This window comes from Phacochoerus africanus, chromosome 3 (genome assembly GCF_016906955.1).
Source record: "Phacochoerus africanus isolate WHEZ1 chromosome 3, ROS_Pafr_v1, whole genome shotgun sequence".
Taxonomy (NCBI): Eukaryota; Metazoa; Chordata; class Mammalia; order Artiodactyla; family Suidae; genus Phacochoerus; species Phacochoerus africanus.
This window is the reverse complement of record NC_062546.1, coordinates 8758309-8783437: the sequence shown is the minus strand read 5'-3', so window position 1 is coordinate 8783437 and position 25129 is coordinate 8758309. Positions and strand designations below refer to the sequence as shown.

Below are 25129 nucleotides of genomic sequence, written 5' to 3'. Positions count from 1 at the left end.
GTGCCAGACACCACCTCTAAGTGCTTACCCTGCAGCATCCAGCCCCCCAGACCAAGATCCCAGCTCTGATGGAGCCTACACACCAACAAAGAAAGATCACAATAAACAAGAGACATAATAAGGAAGTCAATTGTATGTAAATTGGTACAACCACTATGGAAAACAATACAGAGTTTCTTCAGAAAACTAAATATGGAACTACTATATATGACCCAGCAATCCCACTCCTGGGCATACATCTGGACAAAACTGCAATTCAAAAAGTTACGCCCCTATGATCATTGCAGCACCACTCACAATAGCCAAAACATGGAAACAACCTAAATGTCCATCAATAGAAGAATGGATTCATAAGATGTGGTACATATATACAATGGAATACTACTCAGCCATAAAAAAGAATGAAATAATGCCATTTGCAGCAACACAGATGCAACTAGAGATTCTCAAACTAAGTGAAGTAGGTCAGAAAGAGAAAGACAAATACCATATGCTATCCCTTATATCTGGAATCTAAAATATGGCACAAACGCATCTATCTACAGAATAGAAAAAGACTCATAGACATAGAGAACAGACTTGTGGTTGCCAAGGGGGAGAGGGGAGGGAGCGGGATGGACGGGGAGTTTGGGGTTAGTGGATGCAAACTTACATTTAGAATGGATGGGCAATGCGGTCCCGCTGTACGGCACAGGAAACGACATCCAACCTCTTGGGGAAGAACATGGTAAGGGATGATTAAAAAAAAATGTATGACCGGGTCACTTTGTGCACAGCAGAAATTGGCACAACATTGTACATCAACTCTAACTTTAAAAAAAAAAAAAGTGGAAAAAAAAAAGTAAAAGCCCCAAGAAGTCAATTCTACACTGTCAGGTGGTGAGAGCTGTGGCAGGGGAAAATCGTTGAGCAAGGTAGAGAACTGGCGCCCGAGAGAGGGGAGAAGCCAGTTGCAATCATGCAAGGCGATCGGATGAGCTTCATTAGGACATTATTTTTAAGCCCAGACTTACAGGAGGTTGAGGAAAAGCGCAGAGGAAACAGCAGCGCAAAGGCCTCAGCTGGGAGCATTCCCGGCTTGATTGAGAAGCAGCAAAGGGGCCGGCCTGGCTGGAGCAGAAAACCTGGGAAGAGAGAGAGGACTGAGAAGGCGGGGTAGCGACGGAATGGAAGGTAAACAGGCGCATCAGCCTGGGGCCGTGGGGAGAAGCTTGGCTTTCTCTGTGAGTAAGATGAATTTCCCCTGGGGCGGGTTGAGCAGGGAAGTGACGTGATCCGATGTATCTTTCATGCTGATGGCTAAGAGTGTTAAGAATTGACTGTAGCAGCAAGGATTGAGACCATTTTTCACCTTCCATCCCCTCAGACTTGTGCTTCCTAACTTACTGCCCCATTGCAGACTCTCGACGTGGAAGCCAAGTCTCTGGGCTTGGGTTCATATCTGCCTCTGCTAATTTCTTCCAGAGACCCTCTTGTATCTCTCCTGTTAGCCTCAGATTCCTCACCTTGCAGGTGGAGGTCAGAATGCCTACCTCACAGGGTTGTTGCAAAAATAAAATGCATTCCGAACACTTTGCGCTGTGTCAGGCACATGGCAGAAGTTTGAAGAAGTACAAGGGAGCTCTTTCTTATACCTCCCCAAGAAACACGAGATTTCAGAAGCTGCTAATTCTGTAGCCTGGAAGATATTTAGATTTATAATCTTTATTTTAGGTTGGTTGGCTTGGGTAATTAATTCGACGCTAAGATTTTATTGGTGAAGTGCCCAGGATTTTAGTAACTGAATTAGTGGAACACGAAAGGTCTTTAAGATGAAAGATAAAATAGAGTCTGTTCTGTTACGGCTCCTATTTCCGTCAAGCAAATAAGCTCCTTCCTGATTGGTTAATCAGTCGATGATAGGAGTATCATGAGGACGTCACATCCATTCACATGTGAGTTTTCCCAACATGTTATTGTTTAGTAACTGCAGCCAAGTGTGAAGTTCACTAACAGCTGAGTGCGGGAAGCCACGGAGAAGGCAGGCAGTTCATACAAATCCCATTGACTTCCTCCTGGCTCAGATGGTGGGCCTTGGAAGTCTTAATTACCACCTCTCCTCACTTTTTTAAAATTCCAACCTATCTATAACCCCACAATCTCACCACCTCCTTAAACACCTTCCTACCCAACTACCATCACGTCTTTGTTTACAAAGTCAAGTCCTTTATTTGCTATAGCATCACTTTATTTATGATGAATGTAACAGGTGTTTTTTAGCTGGGCTGGTATTTTTGACATGGCTTTGTTTCATTATGTTCTGGATACCTACTTGCTTAGTTTTGAATTGGTCGCCAGTGCCAAGATAAGTGCCATTATTTTAATGCAAGGTGTTGCAGAAATGCAAGATTTGCGAAGGAATGTGGATTGCACTATAACAGAAACACGCACACCTGGACCGTACACACCTACACCCAAACAAAGCAGGGCACGGTTGGAAATGGGCATGAACGTGCGTGTGAGCTGGAACACACAACCAGGAGAGGGCGGTGGCTGTGGAGCCTCAGGCGCTCAACTCAAAGTGAGGGCTACCACCCTGTGGGTATGTGATCTTAGGGAAGTTGTTTCCCTTCTCTGAGCCTCAGATTCCTCTGCCTTTAAAAGTGGAACTACTAATATCACCCCCACCGGTGGAGCGTGAGGCTAAAATAAAACCATGCACGTGAAGCACGTCCTAAGCGGTGACTAATAGAACACGGTACACATAGATGCAGCTTATAGGCACACAGGGTTCTAATGAAGTGGTATAGAAGGGTCTTCTTCCCAGCAAGATGAGGTCAGACGGAGGTCTCGAAATCAATGCTTCTAACTGATTTAAGCAGAACTGTTTTTGTGCATTTGGGGCCCAGCCTAACTCCGAATCACCTGCAGCTGAGTGACGAGAGCATTCTCCAGACCCAAGTAAGGAGAACCTTGCTCCCTGGCCTTGACACCTTGACTGTCTCCATCTGGACCACTGGCTCCAACCCAGTTTACTCTTGCAGGATGAGGCCGAACATATGTATACACCTCTACATGTGTGTCTGGGTTCCTTTTCTCTATATGTGAAAAATATAGCGGAGAAGATAACGCTCCCACAGCTGGAAAAGATGAGCTCATTTGTAAGTGGCTTGTTAAAGCACACATCATTTTCCTGATCAGCAGTAGTGAGCCTGCATCTTCAGGAGCTGATGCGATTTATCATGCTATTATATATTTAGGGGCTTTTTGAAAGTGCTGTTATTTACTCAACCGACTGTGTATATAGACTATTTAAAGCAGATTTTTGACCCAGTAGACTACACCAGCTCTATCTATTGTCTCAATGAGCATGTGGGGACTCTTAAATATGCAGATTATTGACACAATAGACTATGAGTGCTGGAAACATGCTCTAGACGGGTACATTCAAATCACCGGGGGATGATATGTTTGTAAAAAGCCTTTCAAGGCAGACCCATACATAGAGTTAGGCTCCATGGAGGCATGTGCATCTGGATGGAGGGGACTTTGGCTTTGGAGGGAAATCCTTGGTCTCTAGAAAGAGGATGCTCTTATTAGCATTGCTTCATGGTCTGCCCATTTGCCTATGAACATTTAAATTACCTTCTACTGAATGCCAGGCAAGCCACCAAGAGTCTGAGCTTGTTTTATTCTACATGCAAAGAAACCATTCTGTTAGAGTTAGCACAGATTCATTCTTTGGCTCAAGGTATGTGTTGAGCACCATCCATTAGACAGTGAGATCTTTGTTTGCAAGCAACAAGTATTATCTCTGACTAACTCAAGTCACAACAAAGAACTTGCTGGAAGAAGTACAGACTAGCTCACTGAAAGGGGAGGAGCCAGCAGGCCTCTGAGAATCACCGAGACAGACTCAAGGGGCCATCTCTTCTTGATGCTCTGGTCAAGTTGTAACCATTCCAACCATTTTCCATCCTTGAGCTGTGGGGTCAGAATTCAAATTCAGCTGGAGCAAAAGTCTGATTGGCCAAGCTGGGGTCACAGGCCTATACTAAACAATGATGAAATGCCACAAAGGGAAAGAAAAGAGAAAGTTCTCGTGTTTTCCTTTCACTTCTCTGTTCTCTAAACAAATATCAGGTATTTAAATACATACACACATGTTATCTGGATTATGTTTGTTGGAAAATAGTCCAGATGCACTGGAGTCTCATTAAATTAATCTCCCAATGACCAGAATCTATGTCCTGTTGGCTTCTTCCCAGTGTGCCTGGAAGAGAGCAGATTTATTCCTCCTGGACCTGACAATGTTATTCTTACATCAGTTCCAAATTGATCATATGCCTTAAAAAATAAAATCAGCTACACTACCTACTTTAGTATCTGACGAGGGAGGGATTTCAACTGTTAACTAAATTGCAAAAGCAGAGGGAATGATTAGCAAGAGCAGGGCACTCCCACCAGTGGGGAGTGAGTGACACTCCAACCAAAGCCTCAAGAGCTTTTGGCAAAAGTCACCTCAAAAGCTATGCTTGGCAATGAGCGTGCAGCAATGACCGAGACAGATAAACTCCAGGATCCACGGGGCTTGGTTCAAATTGGGGAGAAAGATTTCTAATGCAGGCCTTCTAGCCTTGGCATTGTTGCCATCTGGGCTGGATCATTCTTAGTCGTGGGGCGCTGTCCTATGTGCTGGAGGATGTTTAGCAGCATCCCTGGCCTCTACTCCCTAGATGCCACAGCACCCCTACCTCCCTAGCAGTGACAACCAACATGTTTCTAGACATTGCAGATGTCCCCAGGGAGCAAAACCACCCCCGGCTGAGTCAAGCATAAATTGGGTGTCACTAAGGAGAAGGGGTGGGAGCACACGTGTGTCTATAAGTCAGTGTCCACATGGGGGCTGGGACCCTTCTGGAGTTATCATTGTCTCTGCCATTCCATTTAAGCAAGATTCTCAAGTGCTAACTATGTGTAAGATCTTATGTAAAGTCATAGAATACACAACAGGCAAGGAGAGAGAAGGGCATCGACGGAGTCCTTACTATGTGCCAAAACTTGTGGGGCTGGGAATGGGAAGATAAACATCAGTAGCCTTCTTGCCCTTAAAGAGTTTACCGGAGTCCCCCTCGTGGTGCAGCTGGTTAAGGACCTGGTGTTGTCACTGCTGTGGCTCTGGTCACCACACTGGCGCAAGTTCAATCCCTGGCCCAGAAGGAACTTCCATATGGCACAGGTGCAACCAAAACAAACAAACAAACAAAAAACAAAATAAAACAAATTAAGGAGCTTCCCATCTGGGAGGTAAGATCGAGAATCACAATTTGGTTTGTCCACTGGCAGATCTGGATAAAGTCGTATGGATCACAGCCAAAGGAAGACTCTATTTGGGGGTCTTGGAGAAGTTCTCAAGGGGAAGATGGTATGTAAAGTGAGCTCAGCATTTGAAATAGCCGGTATGAAAGTAACCACGGGTAAGGTGCTTGACTATGAACACCAGTCCCAAATTTTACAGTATTGACCTTTTAGCATCATGGATAATTAATGAGCAGACTAGCAAAAGGAGATTGGCTTATACTGTGTCAAACAAACAAACAAAGAAATGATAATCTTTTCCCACCACAATTATTAGGAGCTAAAGAATATATACACCAAGGAACAAAACAATGTTTATCCTGCAAAACTAACATGTACATGTTGATAAAAATTATCCACTTTATAAAATAACAGCTGCACAAAACTAAGAAATGTGCATAGACTGATAGATATACCATAAAGCCCTCAGTTACAAATAACCCCAACCCTTAGACCATCATAAGCCGTAAAGGGGATTATTTGCTCATGAAATTTCAAAGTCTAAAGATAGTCAAGCTTCAGGTAGAATTTGATCAAGGCTAGGACTTTGTTCCGGTATTGTAGGCTCTGTGCTCTTGTGTATTGGCTGTCTTCAGGCTGCCTTCCCTCATGCTAAACAAATTGTTAATGGTCCATGAGTCTGTATCTTTATGTATAAGAACAGGAAAAAGGAAAAGAAGAGACTTACTTTTTTTAACCATCGAGTCAAACCATCACTTATTTGATGGTCAGCATTCTGACCACCTATTGGCTTAGGTTACCCCTGAATAATCTAAACAAGCCACTGTTTGAAGGTGATTGGCTTAGACAAATCGGCCTACACATAGACCTGGTGGTGCCAATATCCCCCCATACTTAATAGGTTGGGGAGGGCAACCATTACTGCTGCTATCGTGTACCCCGGACACGGACGGCCTTTTCAGCACTGCCCAAGAATTAGCCAACTTCAATGTTTATGAGTAACAAAAAATTAACAAGACCTGGAAGGGCAATCAATGTCCTCTTTGAAGCTCTCTTTAGGTACAACATCTAGTTCCTTTTATCATCTCCTAATAGTTAGTCAAAGGTTTTAGAGGCTGCAACTAAAGATCCTTTTGTAATAATTCGACCCAGGCCTAATCATCCTCCAGGTCCGAAACCTCTGGGTCATCTTCTTATTATTTGCCCAGGAAAAGAAAAAAGATCTTTTACACTGAGAAGCAAATTAACTAACCCATTAGCGGAACACTGCCCCCCCCCCCCCCGTTTTTTTTCAGGAAAAAATATGCATATATTATTACTTTTTAGGAGGATTCAGCTTTCATGAAAGTGTTTTGGAAGCTGGCAGAAAACTAACATGAGAAGATTCTGAAAGGAGAAGGAAATACCTAAAACAGGAAAAAACAAATTCTAAACGGTCAGAAAGAATATCGAGGACAAGGCAGTGGCTGTGTTATAAGCCATGTGTCTGTGCTCTGCCTGGGAGAACATTAGATCCGTAGATAGGTGTCCCCGCCTGCTTTCTTCTCCTGGGAGAATGACCAGTGTGGTGCTTTAAGTGGGGAAGGGCTTTGCTAACGTAGTGAACTCAAGACATGTCCCATTTATCCATCTCCTTTAGAGGAAGGGGCAGAGAAAAGATGACAAACCTTGAAAAGACCAGCCCTAAACTTGACATCAAAGGGGCAGAAAACCCTGGGGAATTTTCCATTAGATTATTCAAACTGTCGATTCAAAAAGATCGAAGACCTCTGTATCTCCCAGAATTTGGGTCATTTCCAAGAACTGCTTCATCCAACTGTCCAGCATGGGTTTGGCCTCCGATCAGTCTTGCTGTTTTATATAAGTTGCCTCCTGTAAAAGCTAACCTAGTTAATTAAGAACTGAAATAGGTCAGGATTTATTTGATGGCGTTTACCGGCATTATTTAGAAATGCTAATCCCTTTCATCATCAACTTTTTTGTTTGTTTGTTTCTTGTAGTATAAAAATAGGCAATCTGATAAGGGGATTTAAATGAATCCAGAAGGAATTGATTGAGAATAATGCTAGGATCCTGACGGTTCTTTTGTTTTGTTTTGTTTTGTTTTCAGCCAACACTTGAAGGAGTAAATACTAGAAATCCTGAGAAATCTAGCTTCAAAACGTGGCTGTTCATGACTATGTCTTTGTTCCTATAATACCAATAAAAGGGAACGTGCACTGAGTGCTTAATGTTACCAGGCGTTCTGATAATACTGAGTTCTTTCTAGTTAGTTCAAGTCTCCCAGTCATCTTTGAGGCAGGTACTGTTATTATCTCTAATTTATAAAGACTTTGAGACCCATCGAGGCTGTGAGTTTGCTCCAAAGACAAATGTGGCAGAAGGGGGATTTGAACCTGGGCAGGCTTGCTCCAGACCTCATGCTCTTTAATTCCCTGTTATACCACTTTTGAGGGTGCTATGTGTGCTTTCTTCTCTGTTCTCCTTTAATAACACAGAGAGTTCCCTGTACGGCCCCCTACTTCACTGACAACTAGAAAGAAGGCGAGTATTGCCCTTCCTCGTTGCCAGTTCCCAATGCCATAGCTGACCTTGACTTTACAGCATTTCTCAGTTATTGACCCTTGGGACTGAATATGTCTTTGTTGTGGGGGGCCGTCCTGTGCATGGTAGGGTGTTTAGCAGCATCCCTGGCCTCCGCACCCACTAGTTTCCCACTAGCACCTTGTCTCCAGTGGTGACAACCGAAGACATCTCCAGATCCTGTCCAGATGCACAGATGCAGTCCTGGTGGAGAACCACTGGCTTAGAGGGCAATGCTGACTCAGCTGGCTCCTGGGGCAACTTGTTCTTCTATAGAAACTGGCTGAAAAACTCATTCACCCTGAGCTGCAAAGGCACGTTAAGAGAATAAGTCTTTATGGTTTTTTTGAGGGGATGAGTTCTTGGTTTGCCTCATGGCAAATGAACAAAAGCCAAACTGTAGGGTTTGAGAAGAGTGTGGAAACCCTGCTCACCTCCTGGGAATGGGAAGGAAATTCAATACACCAGGTCCTCAAAGCCATGGTCACCATGATCACGCTGGCAGAGGATCCAACACGGAGAAGGGCTGGACAGGCTGGTGTCTGAGCCATCCATGGTAGAATTGAAGAACCCCAGGGCAGCGAAATTTTGCCTGACTGCGTAACTGCTTGTACGACGTGAAAGGTCCCTCCACCTTGGGCTTCTGTGATTCTAGAGATAGCAAAGCCTTTTCACCAGAAAAGCAAAGGCCAGATCGCTTTCTGACAGGGCCAATTTAGCTTCTCTGAAGGAACAGTGAGCTTGCTTCTCTCTTTCTTTCTTTCTTAATGGGAAGTGGTCACAGCCATGAACTTAGCAAAAGAAGCAGGTTAAAAGTTGTCCGTTCTTGGCTAATGCAGTTAGACGTTTTCGAGAAAAGGCAATGAGAAGTGGTCATTATCCATTATCTGCATGAAATATTTCAGAGAAAGAAGCAGCATTTGCCAAAAAAAAGAAAAGATGTTTGACTTCAAGCCAGGCAAGGAGGAAACAAGATCACCTTCCAGCTCTGTGGGATGGCTGGGCTAATGATGTTATTTCAAGTAAAATGGGAATATATGTCTGAAAAAATACAGATGGTGCATCGGCTTCATATACTTTCTGAAGGTCGTTCTGGACAATGATTCACTGTCCCCTTTCTTGGCAAAAAAGCCACAAAAACCCTTCAAACTTTCCAATCTTGGAAAGAACTATATATGTGTGAGGGTGTTTATATAGCCCTATGTGGGGGAAGATGTATAGAAAATCAGTATGTACATTTTGCTGAAAATAGTTGCTACAAGTTGAAAAGTCAAGGCCTAAAGCCCTTAATTTGATAGGCAAGTCTCAGCCCTACGGTGTAGTGTCTTTGTCCCCGTTTGGTTTCACTATGCTTTATCCCCTGCTCCTGATTTATGTTCTCTTGGTATGAGGATAACATAAGGATAATGATTTCTAAGCTGGAACTACCAGAAATCTTATGAAGTGGCCCCCCCTCACCCTTCTCCATGAATATTTTCTCACTCTGCTTTTTAAAATTGTCACCAGGACATTTCCCAATAATAACACATGCCAGGCTGAAATTCTAGGTAGCTGAATATAAAGTATGTTTTCTAGGAGACCTTCTGCTTTGAGCATTAGTCATCTCTCTCGTCGCAAAGCCCAAGGCTTCCAACAAAGACCTTTTTTCTCAAATGGTGGGTTGCTTTATTTCTTGAAGATTGCAGACATTATCATTATGGGTAATGACCTAATAACTTGCCACTTGATGTTTGCACATCACTTCTGCGGAAGCTCCCAGCACACATACCACTGGCTCCTTGTATGAATGATTTAATATTAAGCAACAAACCCCACACTGAAGGAAGCTCTTCTCTTATGCATGACACATATGAAGCTGGTTCATATCTAATGCAAATATCATCTAAAAGCTGTTGGCTTGGATTTAGGGATAACCAGGAATGCCAAAGTCAACTGATTTCAGCCATCTCTGGGTTCAGATGGGCCATTACAACACACGGTGTTTATAAAGTGCCTGCAACAGGGCTGGGAGGTCAGAAGGTCATCCCACGGCCTCAGTGTGTTAACCTATGTTACAGTATTTGATATTCCTGATGATATTATGAAGTAAATACTAGTATATTCTTATCTTATGGATGAGGAAACTGAGCCTCTGAAAGTTTCAGTAACTTTCCTGTGATCACACTTAAATACTAACTGGCGGATTTGAGCTGAGACCTGTCTGATCCCATGGCCCGGGGCCATCTTATCTTTTCATTAACTGATAAATCTTTGAATCAGCACCTTTTCTTTTTCTCTTGCTGGGTGCTTCCCAGTATAACTAGAAGCAATTGTCTAAGCCACGGGTATTTCACCTTTTGGTCCCTGGAGAGGAGAGAAGCTCGAACACTCTAAGTTGTAATCTGTTCCTAAAGCTGGTACCCACATCCACCTAGGAACACAGGCAGACATGGGTAGCTTGCTAAATACGTTGGTCCTAATTAACATTTTTGCAATTTACAGCAGGGCCCCTCAAACATTCTTGAGCCTGTGAATCCCCCAGGGATCTTGTTAAATAATTCCTCTTCCATAGGCCTGGGGTAGAGCTGAGAGTCTGCATTTCTAACAAGTTCCCAAGTGGTGATGCTGCTGCTGCTGCTGCTGCTGCTTGTCCAAGGACCATCCTTTGGGGGTATCAAAGGTTTATGATCCATTTCTCGTCCATTTCCTTCTTTTTTCTGACAGGACCCTGTGAGGTAGGCCAGCTTGGGATGGTCACTGCTCTTTGGGATTGACAGATGAGAATCAAAGTCAAAGTCAAAGAGATGGTATGAGAAAGCACCAGAAGAGCTTCAAACACCATCTGTCATTTGAGTGGTTCCCTCTGCTGGGGAGACATTTCTGTCTTCATAGGCTAATTTGGATAACTCTCATTCCAGATCTTCAAACTCTTTGCTTCCCCGGATCCCTTTCAGAGCCTGCAAATGATGGGTCCCAGACATGTTTGGTTTCTTCCATGTGGTTTGGCCAAACAAAATATCTCGCAACATGGCCCTGCAGTTGGTCCTTGAGGAGCAGCTGTACCTTTTCACTGTGGCATGGACTTTCCAGTTACCTCCAGAGCCCCTGTAGACACAGCTTCTCTCCATAACTCTCTCCTCTCCTTGGCCTTTGGAGAACCACCGGAAGGGAAGGCCCCATGAAACTCTACTAAAGTACGTTGCCTGTGAGAGCTGCAGAATAAATATTTCTTCATAAAATGAAAAAAGAGATGAACCACAAAAGGATGACAGAGAATCCACTTTCCCTGATGTAAGTTAGTTTAGTGCCTTTTGCTGATGACCAAGATGTGTCGAAAGTCACAGAGCGTGATTAGAAAACAGCTTCACAGTCCCAGGAGCTGTGGTGGTGGCCCCAGAGAGTGCCTCCCACAAGAGTACATTAAGTAAATGGACTTTTTTTTTTTTCATACAGACCCCACCTGGTACGTATCCATCATACATGTATAATATTCCAATTAACTGAACATCTGCAGGAAATAATAAAAGAAATCTTGCTCTCTTTTTTTTTTTTAAAGAAGTCTTGTTTTGATGACCTTCAGAAAGCTCTCCATCCATCTCTACAGAGCACTTCTGGGCCCAGGAGAAGCCACCCGCATGACCCCCAGCCCATCTTCAGCATTCCTTTAAACCAAGACTTCTAGGTGTTTGGTTCTGACATTCAGATAGAGCAAGGCCCAAGCCCTTCTCTCTGCATCTGTGTGTAGGAGTCGCACTTATGTTAATGAGTTCTATGTTATATGGCAGGAATAAAGATCTGCATGCCACGAATTGAAAATGTCCCTGTTTAGACGTGGGCCTGAGCTTAGCCGGCAGGGAGGCTGTGCCTTGGCTGGCGGTGCCTGCCTTCTCGGCAAAGTCAGTTCTGTGCTCAGGCGTTCGCGAGGCCCACGGCCCTCCAGGCACCACCGTCGTGGAACACGAAGCAGGCAGAGCCCCTCCACGCGGCCCTGCGAGGGGCCCTCACTGGGGGCCCCGTCACCGCTGAAGAGCCGCTCAGCCTCCGCGAACAGTCAATCCTCCAGCTCTTTCCTCGGCCTGCCAACACGCGTGCCAATTAGTGCCAATAACGATATACATATGAACAGGTTTCTAGACCACAGTCCGCAAAACACGAGAGCCTCCCGACAGCAAGGCCGCCTGCGTGTCATCACGGAGGGCGCACCGACGGGTCCCCGGCGAGGACTCCTCGCGAGCCCCCTGGACGTCAGCCCTGCCCACTCGGGAGCCGCCGTGTGATTTTAAACTGTCACTTAGTGGGGTAGAGCTGCGAAAAGGATCCGGTCGCCACCAGATATGTGTTTAAATGAGGTCTGGGTTGAATCCTGGTCTAGTTTTTGAAAATCGACCTCCTTGAGTTTTATGTTCTTCTCGGTGATAACGCGCCCGCCTCTACTGCCACTTGAAAAACGGTCCGTGCTTTTACTGTAAACACGCTATTGTGGGTGTGCCAGGCAACCACAAAAATGGATGCCAAGCAAAAATCTGAAAACTAACATCATGCCACCCGTGAATCATGTGGCGCAATTTCATTTAAATCAGTCTGACTACCGGAAGTTCCCACCGCGGCTCGGGTAACCAACCCAACTAGTATCCACGAGATCCCAGACGGGGCATGGATCCTGTATTGCTGTGATTGTGACATAGACCTGCAGCTGTAGCTCCGATGGACCCCCTAGCCTGGGAACGTGCATATGCTGCACCTGCAGCCCTAAAAAACAGGGGAGAAAAAAAATCATTCTGACTACCAGTTTTTGGAACAATGGAAGTGGTAATTTTTTTTACCTGTTTCCCCTTTTGTTTTTTAACCTTTAAAAATAAATTTCTAAAGGATAAGGATTTATTTCAGAATTTTACCCCTATATTGATAGGGCAAACAGTTTGCAACATATATAGTTTCTAACGACATTTCTCCTTTTCAAAATCAGTAATTTGGGAGAAGACAACCCTCATATTCACGTAATGTATTATCACGGAACAGCTAATGAACTTTATCCAAAAGGCATCCATACTTTCAAAGTTCCCATGCGTGAATCTTTTTTGAATCAAAATCTGCTCCCATTAGGAGTGTATTTTCTGATGCTTTGCAGTGTTGATGCTTATTGGAGTCCTTACACTTAAAAAACTTAAGTCCACTGCTCAGGGATTTCTGGCAACCAGAATGTTGGTGGCTGGGTTGCTCTGAAAAGAAGATTTATGGGGATGTTCTGGTTTTATCATTGAGACAAGTTGATCAGGATGGTTGTAATTCACCTCTAACCCAGGTCAGGGTGGGATGAGGCGATTTACCCATCGCAGGTGCTCACTGCCCTGCTGAGAAGTGGAGACAGAGTTTGTAAATGGAATAATCCCCTTTCATCGTGTGGTCTGCTTGCTCATTCCCTCAGATAATTTGTGGACCTCTTTCTAGGCCAGGATCTGATCTGCGTGCTGAGAGAAGCAAGGGCTCTGTCTTTAAGGGGACAGACATTTTATCTTCACATTTAGTGAGAGGACACAATCAAGCAATAAACAAATCAACAAGATGATTTCAGTAAATAGGTTGATGTGATGTCGAGTCACACTCGGAAAAGGTGACTGGCCAGGAAGAGCCTCTCCCAGAAGGGGCCATTTGAGCTGAACTCTAAAGCATGAAAAGCAACCAGCTTCCAAAGAGGAAGAACTTCCCAAGCAGAGAAATCTGCAGTTGCACAGAACCTGAGTCAATGAAAGGACTGGCCGATTTGAGAAGGAGCAAGCGTGTTGTGCTGTGCGCATGGCGGCAGAGCAGGAGCCCTGAGTTATAAAGCAAAAAAGCAGAGGCCAGGTCCTACTGGCTCTTACAGACCGTGCTAAGGGTTTGGACTTATTATAAGTGCAGCAGAAAGACATTGCAGGAGTGAAAACTGCAAGTCGCCAACTAATACCTTCAACAAAGACTATCCTAGCAGGTAGTTCTCTGGAAAACCTACTGGAGGAAGTGGAAGCAGGAAGCCCGTTTAGTCACCCCAGGGAGCAGTAATGGTGACCCAGTCAGAGCAGTGGCCATGGAGTGGAAGCAAGACAGTCTCTTGACCACAGACCTTTCAGACGTGGAACCGACAGTTTGCTCATGAATTAGCTGTTCTGGGAATGGGGAAGCTCCATGAGGCCAGGGTCAGGTGGTGGTAGGGGATGAAATTAAATGTTTGGGTTGGAAAGGGAGATGTTTACCACCATGAAGCTTCATCTCCAGCCCCAAATCAACAAGGAGGTTCTGCAGAGGATGCGTCTTTCTTACTGTGCCTCGGCATAATTATGATCATTTTCTTTTGCTAAATAAGTATTCGTAGAGATAAACTTGCCTCTCATCCACTTTACCAAGATTTACACATGATGCAATCTTATTAAACAAATCACCAATAAATAGAGATACAGACACTCATTATATACCCAGATCACCCATATTCTGGCTGTCTTCCCTCTCTTGCCTCGGCTGCTGGTTGCAAACAAAATCACTTAAGTCAAGTGAACAGTTTTAAATGTATAATATTAAAATGTGTTTTTTAAAACTCTTTGGAACCCCCAGCCATTGTTAAAATGCACTCACTCTGATGGATGCTTTGGCATTTTTTTTTTTTTAGGAGGTTTTTCAATGCATTACCTTATCGGGTGCATGAGATTTAGTCTGTTCTGCAGAAGAAAACAGACAAAAAGGGTCTCTCAGCACGAGTTACTCTTCTGTAAAGGTTATAGTAAACATGTCAATGCCTAATTAAGCAGAAAATTTTATCTGTATTGTGGGGGAGGCGATTGCTGTCTTCGACTTTTCTTCTGGGGAATCCATTTAGAAGGACAAAGTAGATTGTGAAGTTGAGCTGGTCCGGAAAGCTCAGCTTCCACATGTCAGCATTAAAAAAGAACATTTCTTTTCTCCTGTGTGAAAATGACTATTGGCTGGGCAGATTGGTGTGTGTGTGTGTGTGTGTTTATGCACGTGGGCTTGGGGCACCTGCCTACACCTGCATGCATGTGTATTTCATACACACACACACACACACACACAACATGAATTATCCCAACTTCCTACTAAGTGCAGGTCCTGTGCTAAGCACTGAAAATAGTGAGATGCATAAAAAACCTGGCAATATGTTAACCGATTGTGATGACCAAAAGCCTTTTTTTTTGGATTTATTTTTCCCTGGATTTATTCACCAGCTTTGTGTGTAGGTGTGTGTGTTCTTTGTCACAGTGATTATATTGTGCATAGGTGTGGTGACTGTGTGTCTTCACCTGGAACAGTCCTGGCTAATATCATCGCAATGCCTAAGTAATAAAGCCCTTTTAATTCTCAAAAGTGCCCCTGTTTGATTGCCAAAATTTGCCTGCTTCTTTGAAGTATTTTGCTTGGCTCTGTAACAAGTCCTTTATTAATTTCGTTCACAGACCTTCTCCTTCCACTTAATGGCATGATTATTTTTTGCAAACTTATACACTAGTCCAAGAAAAAGAAAACATGATGAGGTGAGAGGGTGGGGGTTGATCTAATTCAGTTATTCTAAGCTAGGGTTTTCTTATATGTAGTAATCCCTTATTAACAGTGGTTTGCCTAGATTGAGACGCCTTCGGTTCTTCCATGTACGGAACTAAAGACCAGCCACACCAATTTAGTGAAAAATCCACTTGTCACCCTCCCAGGAAAGTGGAAACACAATACCAATGACAACAACAAAAAATGAGCACAGTCAGAAAACCAGTGGTGAGACTGTTTTTATAGGTCACCTTGTTTTATGATAACACACCCTTAAAACTGTGAGCTCCTGTCTCCATAATTCTCCCCTCCAAAGTGGTTTTCTATTTAGTGACATTTTAAGGAAACCCCATTGCTTAATCTTTAAACTTTTGGTTCTCTGCAAAGTTTTCTTACTCATTAGGTTGGTAATAAAAAGAGAGTAGAGCCTAGTGGTTAAGACCATGGATTCTCTCATCATACAGACTGGGCTCAGGCATCACCCTGCAATGCTATGTGACCTTGGGAAAATTTCTTAACCTTAGAGCTCAGTTTCTCCATGTGTGAAATGAAAATAATAGTAGTCCCTACTTCATGTGGATATTAGAGAAAATGAAAGATGCATTTGCAGTGGTTAGCATAGGTCCTAAGAGATAGTCACTACTCAATAAATAAGTATTCTTCATCTTCAGAGTAGTCTATGTATACAGTGGAATATTACTTAGCCATAAAAAAGAATGAAATATTGCTATTTGCAGCAATATTGATGGACCTAGAGATTATTATACTAAGTGAAGTTAAGTCAAACAGAGAAAGACAGATATTAGGTGGTATCATTTGTGTATAGAATCTAAAAAACAATACAAAGGAACTTATTTACAAAGCAGAAATAGACCCACAAACATAGAAAACAAACTTATGGTTATCAAAGGGGAAGCAGGGGAGGTTTAATTAGGAGCTTGGGATTAATAGACAGAACAAGTCAAAAACAAAGATTTACTGAATAGCACAGGGAACTAACTATGTCCAACATCTTGTCATAAACCTATAATAGAAAAGAATCTGAAAAGATGTATAAAATATGTTTATAACTGAATCACTTTGCTGTACATCTGAAACTAACACAGTATTGTAAATCAACTAAGTTCAATTAAAAAAACAACCAGAGTTCCCGTCATGGCTCAGTGGTTAACGAACCCAACTAGGAACCATAAAGTTGCAAGTTCGATCCCTGGCCTTGCTCAGTGTGTTAAGGATCTGGCGTTGCCATGGCTGTGGTGTAGGCTGTCAGCTACAGCTCCAATTCAACCCCTAGCCTGGGAACCTCTATATGCCACAGGTGTGGCCCTAAAAAGACAAAAAAATAAAAGTAATACAAGTTAAAATTTTTTTTAAAAAAAAACTAATTTTGGAAAATAAATAAATAAAAATCTGGGGAAAAAATTCTTCATCTTCAGTCTTCTGAGCCCTTGGAGATCCTGACTGCAGCTACCTTTTTCCTAATAAGCCCCCTTTTCTCCTATCACTCCGCTTGCCTCACACGAGAGTCTGCCAGTGCTCAGTCACCCCTTTTTCAAGCATTATCCCGGGTGAATGGAAATGACAGCATCGCCCTCAGGTTTCTCCCAAGTACCCACTTGCACGGCGAGGGGAGATAGGACCTCATAAGGAAAATATTGCATTGAGATCATGTAGGCCTTGCAAATCTAAGACCGAATCTCCCTTGCTTAGGTATTTCTTTGGTTGCATTTTATCCGCGTGGCTCTGAAAAGGCCAGGTGAGGAAAATGAGCACGTGGGCATAAAGCATCACATTCCTCATCTCCGTTGATGGATATTTGCCCATTAATTCCCTGTGCACCCACTCTCTCAGGCCTTCGTTTTCCCTACGCAATTACTGGCCCTAAATCCTTTCGGAGGAAGGGAAGCATGCCTCCCCAGTAGCATTTTGCATCTACAAATCAAACGTATAATTGGCATCTCATGACGGGTACCCACAAATCACAGTGCATTTGAAATTACAGGCACAAGATCGAGAGGGCATTTGCAGCCTTGTCTGAAAAGATCTTCCTAATTCTGTTTGGGAATAATAAGATAGTCCCCAACCCTCCCATCCTAATACCATTTGCTATTATTTTTAAATCATTCTGTTTGCCGAGCTTGCATAATTTTTCAGCTATCAATGGAAGGTTTTATTCGATACTCCATAATCTCTCTTCCTGCTGTGCGACTCTCTACAAATGAAAGTGTTATAACAAAAAAGACACTGGCCATCAAAAATATAATGGCTAGGCATCCAAATTACTTCTGAGCATCTCAAAAATGATGTATTAAAATGATCGTATGCCAACAGAGCCAAATGTCCTGGTAAACCTTACACGAGGAGGCCGTGGGTCGAGTTCTTTTCTTCTGAGCCAACACCCTTCTCATAGAGATTCGTCTTTAACAGGATTCGAATTCCAGTCCAGCTTTCCTGAAAGTCTTACACGTGAATTTAGCAACTGTCCCATTATAGGAGTATTCGCGTGGTATTTCCTCAACATGAAAATGATTAAGTTGCGATCCCATGCATTTATAAAGAATTATGACTTCTCCCGTTTTTTAGAAGAGGCATTAGATGGCACAAAAGATATCATTTGGCTTTTTCCTACATCCGCCGCTTGCAGCTCCTAAAAGTGTGTGGATGAAATTGTTAGCTCCGAATGGGGTGCACTTTGCCTACGTGGAGAAACGGGGATGGAATGTGTCACCTGCTCCTGGTATTTCATCTCTTCTTCTCTTGCAGGCTACGCCCAGGAGGAACAGCTGAAGGAAGAGGAGGAAATAAAAGAAGAGGAGGAGGAAGAGGAAGACAGCGGCTCGGTAGCTCAACTTCAGGGCAGCAATGACCCAGGGACAGACGAGGAGCTAGAGACGGGGGCCGAGCAGAAAGGCTGCTTCAGCTACCAGAACTCTCCAGGGAGTCATCTGTCCAATCAGGACGCCGAGAACGAGTCCTTGCTGAGTGACGCCAGTGACCAGGTGTCAGACATCAAGAGCGTGTGCAGCCGAGATGCCTCAGACAAGAAAGCTAGCGTGCACCCCAAGCTCCCCACCGAAGCCCACAGTTGCATGGATAAGATGACCGCTGTCTATGCCAACATCCTGTCTGATTCCTACTGGTCCGGCCTGGGACTTGGCTTCAAGCTGTCCAACAGCGAGAGGCGGCATTGTGACACCCGAAATGGCAGCAGCAAGACTGATTTCGACTGGCACCAGGACGCTCTGTCCAAAAGCCTGCAGCAGAACTTGCCTCCCAGGTCGGTGTCCAAGCCCAGCCTGTTCAGCTCGGTCCAGCTGTACCGGCAGAGCAGTAAGATGTGCGGGACCGCCTTCACCGGGGCCAGCAGGTTCCGGTGCCGGCAGTGCAGCGCCGCCTACGACACCTTGGTGGAGCTGACTGTGCACATGAACGAAACGGGCCACTATCAAGACGACAACCGCAAAAAGGACAAGCTCAGGCCCACGAGCTATTCCAAGCCCCGGAAAAGGGCCTTCCAGGACATGGACAAAGAGGACGCTCAGAAGGTTCTGAAATGTATGTTTTGTGGCGACTCCTTCGATTCCCTCCAAGATTTGAGTGTCCACATGATCAAAACAAAACATTACCAAAAAGTGCCTTTGAAGGAGCCCGTTCCAACCATTTCATCAAAAATGGTCACTCCGGCGAAGAAACGCGTCTTTGACGTCAATCGGCCGTGTTCCCCTGACTCGACCACGGGCTCGTTTGCAGATCCGTTTCCTGCTCAGAAGAACGCCAGCCTGCAGCTCTCCTCCAACAATCGCTATGGCTACCAGAATGGGGCCAGCTACACCTGGCAGTTTGAGGCCTGCAAGTCCCAGATCTTGAAGTGCATGGAGTGTGGGAGCTCCCATGACACTTTGCAGCAGCTCACCACCCACATGATGGTCACCGGTCACTTTCTCAAGGTCACCAGCTCCGCCTCCAAGAAAGGGAAGCAGCTGGTGTTAGATCCACTGGCCGTGGAGAAGATGCAGTCATTGTCAGACGCCCCAAGCAGTGATTCTCTGGCTCCCAAGCCGTCGAGTAACTCAGCTTCTGACTGCACAGCCTCTACAACCGAGTTGAAGAGAGAGAGTAAAAAAGAAAAACCGGAGGAGCTCCGCAAGGATGAGAAAGCCCTGAAGAGCGAGGACTATGAAGACCCTCTCCAAAAGCCTTTAGACCCTGCGATGAAGTATCAGTATCTACGGGAGGAGGATTTGGAGGATGGCTCAAAGGGCGGGGGGGACATTTTGAAGTCATTGGAGAACACGGTTACCACCGCCATCAACAAAGCCCAGAACGGAGCTCCCAGCTGGAGCGCGTACCCCAGCATCCACGCGGCCTACCAGCTGTCGGAGGGCACCAAGCCTTCTTTGCCCATGGGCTCCCAGGTGCTGCAGATTCGCCCCAACCTCGCCAACAAGTTGAGGCCAATCGCACCCAAGTGGAAAGTGATGCCGCTGGTTTCCGTGCCCACAAGCCTGGCCCCGTACACTCAAGTTAAGAAGGAGCCAGAAGACAAAGAGGAAGTCGCGAAGGAGTGCGGGAAGGAAAGTCCCCATGAAGAGGCATCGTCCTTCAGCCACAGTGAGGGGGATTCTTTCCCCAAAAGCGAACCCCCGGCAGAATCCAAAAAGGCTGAGCCCTGTCCCCTGAGGGAGGAGGACAAGCGGATGAAAGACGGCGGCGAGAAAGAGAAACCCCAGCCCGTGGAGCCCGTGTCTTCTCTCAGCAACGGCTGCGCCCTGGCCACCCACGCTCCGGCCCCGCCGTGTGTCAACCCGCTCAGTGCCCTGCAGTCCGTCCTGAACAATCACCTGGGCAAAGCCACGGAGCCCTTGCGATCCCCGTCCTGCTCCAGCCCGAGCTCAAGCACAATGGCCATGTTCCACAAGTCGAGTCTCAGTGTCATGGACAAGCCGGTTCTGAGTCCTGCCTCCACCAGGCCGGCCAGCGTGTCCCGACGCTACCTGTTTGAGAACAACGATCAGCCCATCGACCTGACCAAGTCCAAAAGTAAGAAGGCCGAGTCCTCGCAAGCACAATCCTGCACGTCCCCACCCCAGAAGCACGCTCTCTCTGACATCGCAGACATGGTCAAAGTCCTGCCCAAAGCCACCACCCCGAAGCCCGCCGCCTCCTCCAGGGTCCCTCCGGTGAAGCTGGAGATGGACGTCAGGCGTTTTGAGGACGTGTCCAGCGAGGTCTCGACCTTGCATAAAAGGAAAGGCCGACAGTCCAACTGGAACCCTCAGCATCTTCTGATCCTGCAGGCTCAGTTTGCCTCCAGCCTCTTCCAGACCTCGGAGGGCAAATACCTGCTGTCCGACCTGGGTCCCCAGGAGCGAATGCAGATCTCGAAGTTCACGGGACTCTCAATGACCACCATCAGCCACTGGCTCGCCAACGTCAAGTACCAACTTAGGAAAACGGGCGGGACGAAATTTCTGAAAAACATGGACAAAGGACACCCTATCTTTTACTGCAGTGACTGTGCCTCCCAGTTCCGAACGCCTTCGACCTACATCAGCCACTTAGAATCTCACCTAGGCTTCCAAATGAAGGACATGACCCGCATGGCCGTGGAACAGCAGAGCCAAGTGGAGCAGGAGATCTCCCGGGTGTCGTCGGCTCAGAGGTCACCGGAAACCATAGCTGGCGAAGAGGACACGGACTCTAAATTCAAGTGTAAGTTGTGCTGTCGGACATTTGTGAGCAAACATGCAGTAAAACTCCACCTAAGCAAAACGCACAGCAAGTCACCCGAGCACCATGCCCAGTTTGTAACAGACGTGGATGAGGAATAACTCTGCAGGTATGGGTTTGCGCCCAGGTGGTTGGGACAGTACCTCTGTGAGGAGCTTCTAGAAAGGGGCCTTTTAGAGGCAGCTGATGGCTCCCTAGACCAAGAGGGCCGTGGCCTGCTGGAATAGCACTAGCTTTCATGAACGGCTAGAAACAGGACGAATCGGTCCTGACGATTCTCTGTTTCTCCCCATTAGCGTTGGAACATAGAACCAAATGGGTTTAGAAGGACGGAGCTCTCGGGTTACTGCTCTGGGGTACGCGATCCCCTTCGTCACCCAGGGCCCAATTCCCAAGGTCCAGCCCAGGCTACCCCTCGGTTTAATGAATAAGTACTGACTTCCCTTACTGTTCCATTTTACCACCTCTCCTTCCATAGTAACACTAATGATTTATAAAGTGATGACAATTTAAAAAAGAAAAAAAAAAAAGTGAGCCACGGAATGAAGGTGGTTGAGTTCCTAGGGGCAGCCCCTGTACAGAGACTTCTTAATCAGCTCGTGAATAGTGTAAGGCTGTCTTTGTCATTATTACTCGTAATTAGTGCTTTTTGCAGCTTACTGGCAACAGTTGCTACCTTCCACTCCCTCCTCTTTGTTTACTTCCTATCCATTAGGTTTCCGGCGAAAGGGAATTTGCCCTGTAGTCGGAAGGTAGGAAAATATTCTTCTCTGCGGAACGCTGAGATGAAAAGAGGGGAAGCTTCTTTTCTTCCCTCGCCCTTTGGTTTTCCTTAAGATAAGGCTAATCTCAGAGTCTCAGAGTTTAACAAAGGTAGATACAGCGCCTGGCCTTGAGAGTTTATTTTACGGAAAGAAACAAATGGCTCTGCACCCTCGCTGCCAAGGCACCTGGGGTCCCGCGGCGTCATGATAGTTTGCATCATGTCTCATCGAAGTTCCAGGCCTGGCAGAGTCACCAGTGCCTAGACTATCTATGTCACCTTCAGGAAAAGGGACAGAGTTCAAGGTCAGATACCTTGGCAGACGAGTCCCACCAGCCGTCTTCCGATGTTGAGTATGAGCAAGGCTGAAATTCTTTCCCTCGCCCTTGATGGATTTTTCTCTATTTCCTTTTCTCCCCCCTCCGTCACCATACCCCCCTTCCATGTGCCGGCGACCCTCTCATATTCAGGTTGTCCTCCTCCTCAGGCCATAGCCCTAACATGGGGGTGCAGCCTGATTTAAGCCTTCAGCACTTGCCAGTCCAGTTTATGTCGTGCTAGTTTATAGATGAGCTCTTTTGGTTAAGTTTTCAGTAAGATATGAACAGTTAGTAGTAGTTTACAGTTGATTTTTGAACAACGTGGGGGTCGGAGGCGCCGACCCTCTGGGCAGTGGAAGATCCCTGTGTAAGCTGTAGCAGGCCCCTCTCTGCCTCCGCCACATCCGCAGTTCTGCATCTGCAGAGTGCGTAGTGCAGTAGTATGTACAATGGAAAAATAGCCACGTGTAAATAGCCCCACGCAGTTCAGACCCGTGCAGTTCGAGGGTCAGCCTTGAAAGTCCTCACCACCTCCTACTGTCAGAATGCTTCTTCCAAAGAGGAGGCTTTCGATGGAGCTACCAAGCTCTGAGCTCTGAGTTCCAAGCGGGGGTGGGTATTCAGTGGTGTAACTTTGGGTGGACTTCACATCCCATAGGGAGAACAGTGTATGCAGGCATAGTCGGGATGAAATGAAGGGTTAAAACCCGGGGCTGTTCCCCCAGGAGCTTCCGATAAAGGGGGAACCCCTCCTATAACGAATGGTTGTCTGGGCCCAACTGAGGACTTTTGCTTTGTTTGCATGTTTTTAATCATGATAATTAAAACATATCACTGGTGGTTTCATCTCTTGCTTTGCAAGCATGACTCGTTCAGCTCACACTATTGAAAGAGAAGCTGAAATGCATCCGTTGAATCTAGGCGTGAGCTTGAGGCTCCACCACACCTATTTATTTGCTATATAACATTTTAAATTTTATGTAACTTGCTATTATGCCTTTCCGGTCTTTCAAAAAAAAAAAAAAGATCTTAAAAGGTAGATGTACACAGAATACACAGAGAGAAATGGTTCCAATTCCAGAGTGGTCGGTCCAAACCACGGTGAAGAGGACAAATAGATGGTGTGTATTTGTGCCGCAGTAAAGACTGGTTTTCCACCTGTTAGGTTTGTAATCATTTTTTAAAAATTAATATCACAGCCAAAACATTGCAATGTGTAAATAGAGAATGGGGAGGGGAAAAAAAGCCTCAGTCAAAATCTGAAATGCACATAACTCTTCTAAGGAAGCAAAGAAAAACCAATAATTTGAGAAAACCTACCCAAAGATACATCCTTTCTATGTATTTAGAGTCTATTAAATTCGTAGAAAGGAGAGCTCTCTTGTCATCCCTCTGCATTTGTGCAGAATAGATATTGCTAATTTGGCCCTTCCGCGCACCCCATTATGGAATTACCGTTACGTGAAAACAAAGCTCCGCCCTTCTGTAAACACTGTTCTACTCTGATGCGGAGAGAGAACTGCAGAAAAATGGGACTTGAGCGTTTGGGATTCATTCAAAGCGATGGGAGTACATTTGCGTTGTGTGTGTACAAAAAGAGATGCTGGTGCTTAGCGTCTGTGTTGACACCAGAGACATGCCCGCCTGCCTGAATGGGTCCCACACCTGCGCAAAGGTGGCGTTCTGATGTTTTGGTCACCTCGAACAGAGTCCCTCCACCGCATGGTCCTCGATTAGAACTCCTGAAGCAAAACTTGCCCGCTGCTTAGAATTATGCATATATGTTTTTAAATGGTCACAGAAAGAGATCACTGTTATGTGGAATTCTAATTTTAGTGGGTATGCCTGATAGCACAAATTGTACAAGATGACATGTTTTAGGAAGCAGGGTCAAGATTTGATGGGAAATTTGGGAACTTGACTGTATCTATGAGATGCAAGTTTTGACCTGAATTTTCTTTCCTTTCTTAGATAGGTCTTAAATTCTGCAAACTTCTCTGCCAAATATTAAATACCTCTTTTCATTAAAAATTAATTAGAAAATGTTAAATGTGCATTCCTAATTTAGGGCATAAGTAATCTAAAACAATTTCAATAGGCCTTTGTATATACCTTTAAAACCTACATGCTCTTGAATCATAGAAATTAAACAAAGAGCAAATCGAGTCTGAAATGCATAAGGACTTGAAATTATAGTCATTACCATGTAACATCGTGCACAAGTTTAGCAGCACACCCGGCTTTTAAATTGGTGGCGGGAATGAATTCTAGTCCAATAAGCTGCCACCTTTGTTGTGGTTGATTTGATTTTTAAAAATTTGTGTTCAGGTGACCAGCATGTAAGTTTTCCAGATAAAATACAGGATGTCCAGTTAAATCAGCGTCTCAGGTAAATGACCTAAGACTGTAGCATAAGCATGTCCCAGATATTGCATGGGCCGTGTTTATGCTCCGAAAGCGTTCAGTGTTTATCAGAGATTCAAATTTAACTGGGCATTCGGTATTTTTATTTGTTAAATCTGGCAACCCCAACAGCATGGTTTATATGGCAGCCTGGGAAGAGCACAATGAGCTTTCTAATTAATGTCTGTAGTCGGCTTCAGCCTTGCCCTCATCCAGTAAATGATAGTCTTTCTTTGCGCCTCCCATCTCCCTTCCTGCCTTCCTGCCTTCTTTCCTTCCTTCCTTCTCTCCCTGCATTTCTTTGATCTTTCAGCGAATAGTGGTTGTGCTTTTACTGTGCACAGACTCTAGTAGCTAAGGATACATATAAGGTGAGGCCACAGTCCTGCTGCTGATACCAACGAAACGTGCAGGGCCTGCAGCAAGCACATCACAGACACTATTTCACTCGATTCCCACAAACAGCCCTGTGCGGTCGGGGTTCACTTAGCCGTGTTACAGGCAAAGAAATGGAAGCAGAGAGATT

General features: G+C 45.2%; 1 protein-coding gene across 2 annotated transcripts in view; it reads left to right on the top strand.

Moving 5' to 3' along the window:
• TSHZ2 (teashirt zinc finger homeobox 2) overlaps positions 1–25129 on the top strand; it is a 453628-nt gene that overhangs the window by 244048 nt on the left and 184451 nt on the right. Inside the window, exon 2 of one of the 2 annotated variants that reach the window (XM_047770838.1) lies at positions 18151–21099. In XM_047770838.1, coding sequence (XP_047626794.1) covers positions 18151–21099 — 2949 coding nt within the window. Of the gene's footprint in view, positions 1–18150; positions 24193–25129 lie in introns of those variants that run through there. The other variant, XM_047770837.1, reaches the window with a different exon arrangement.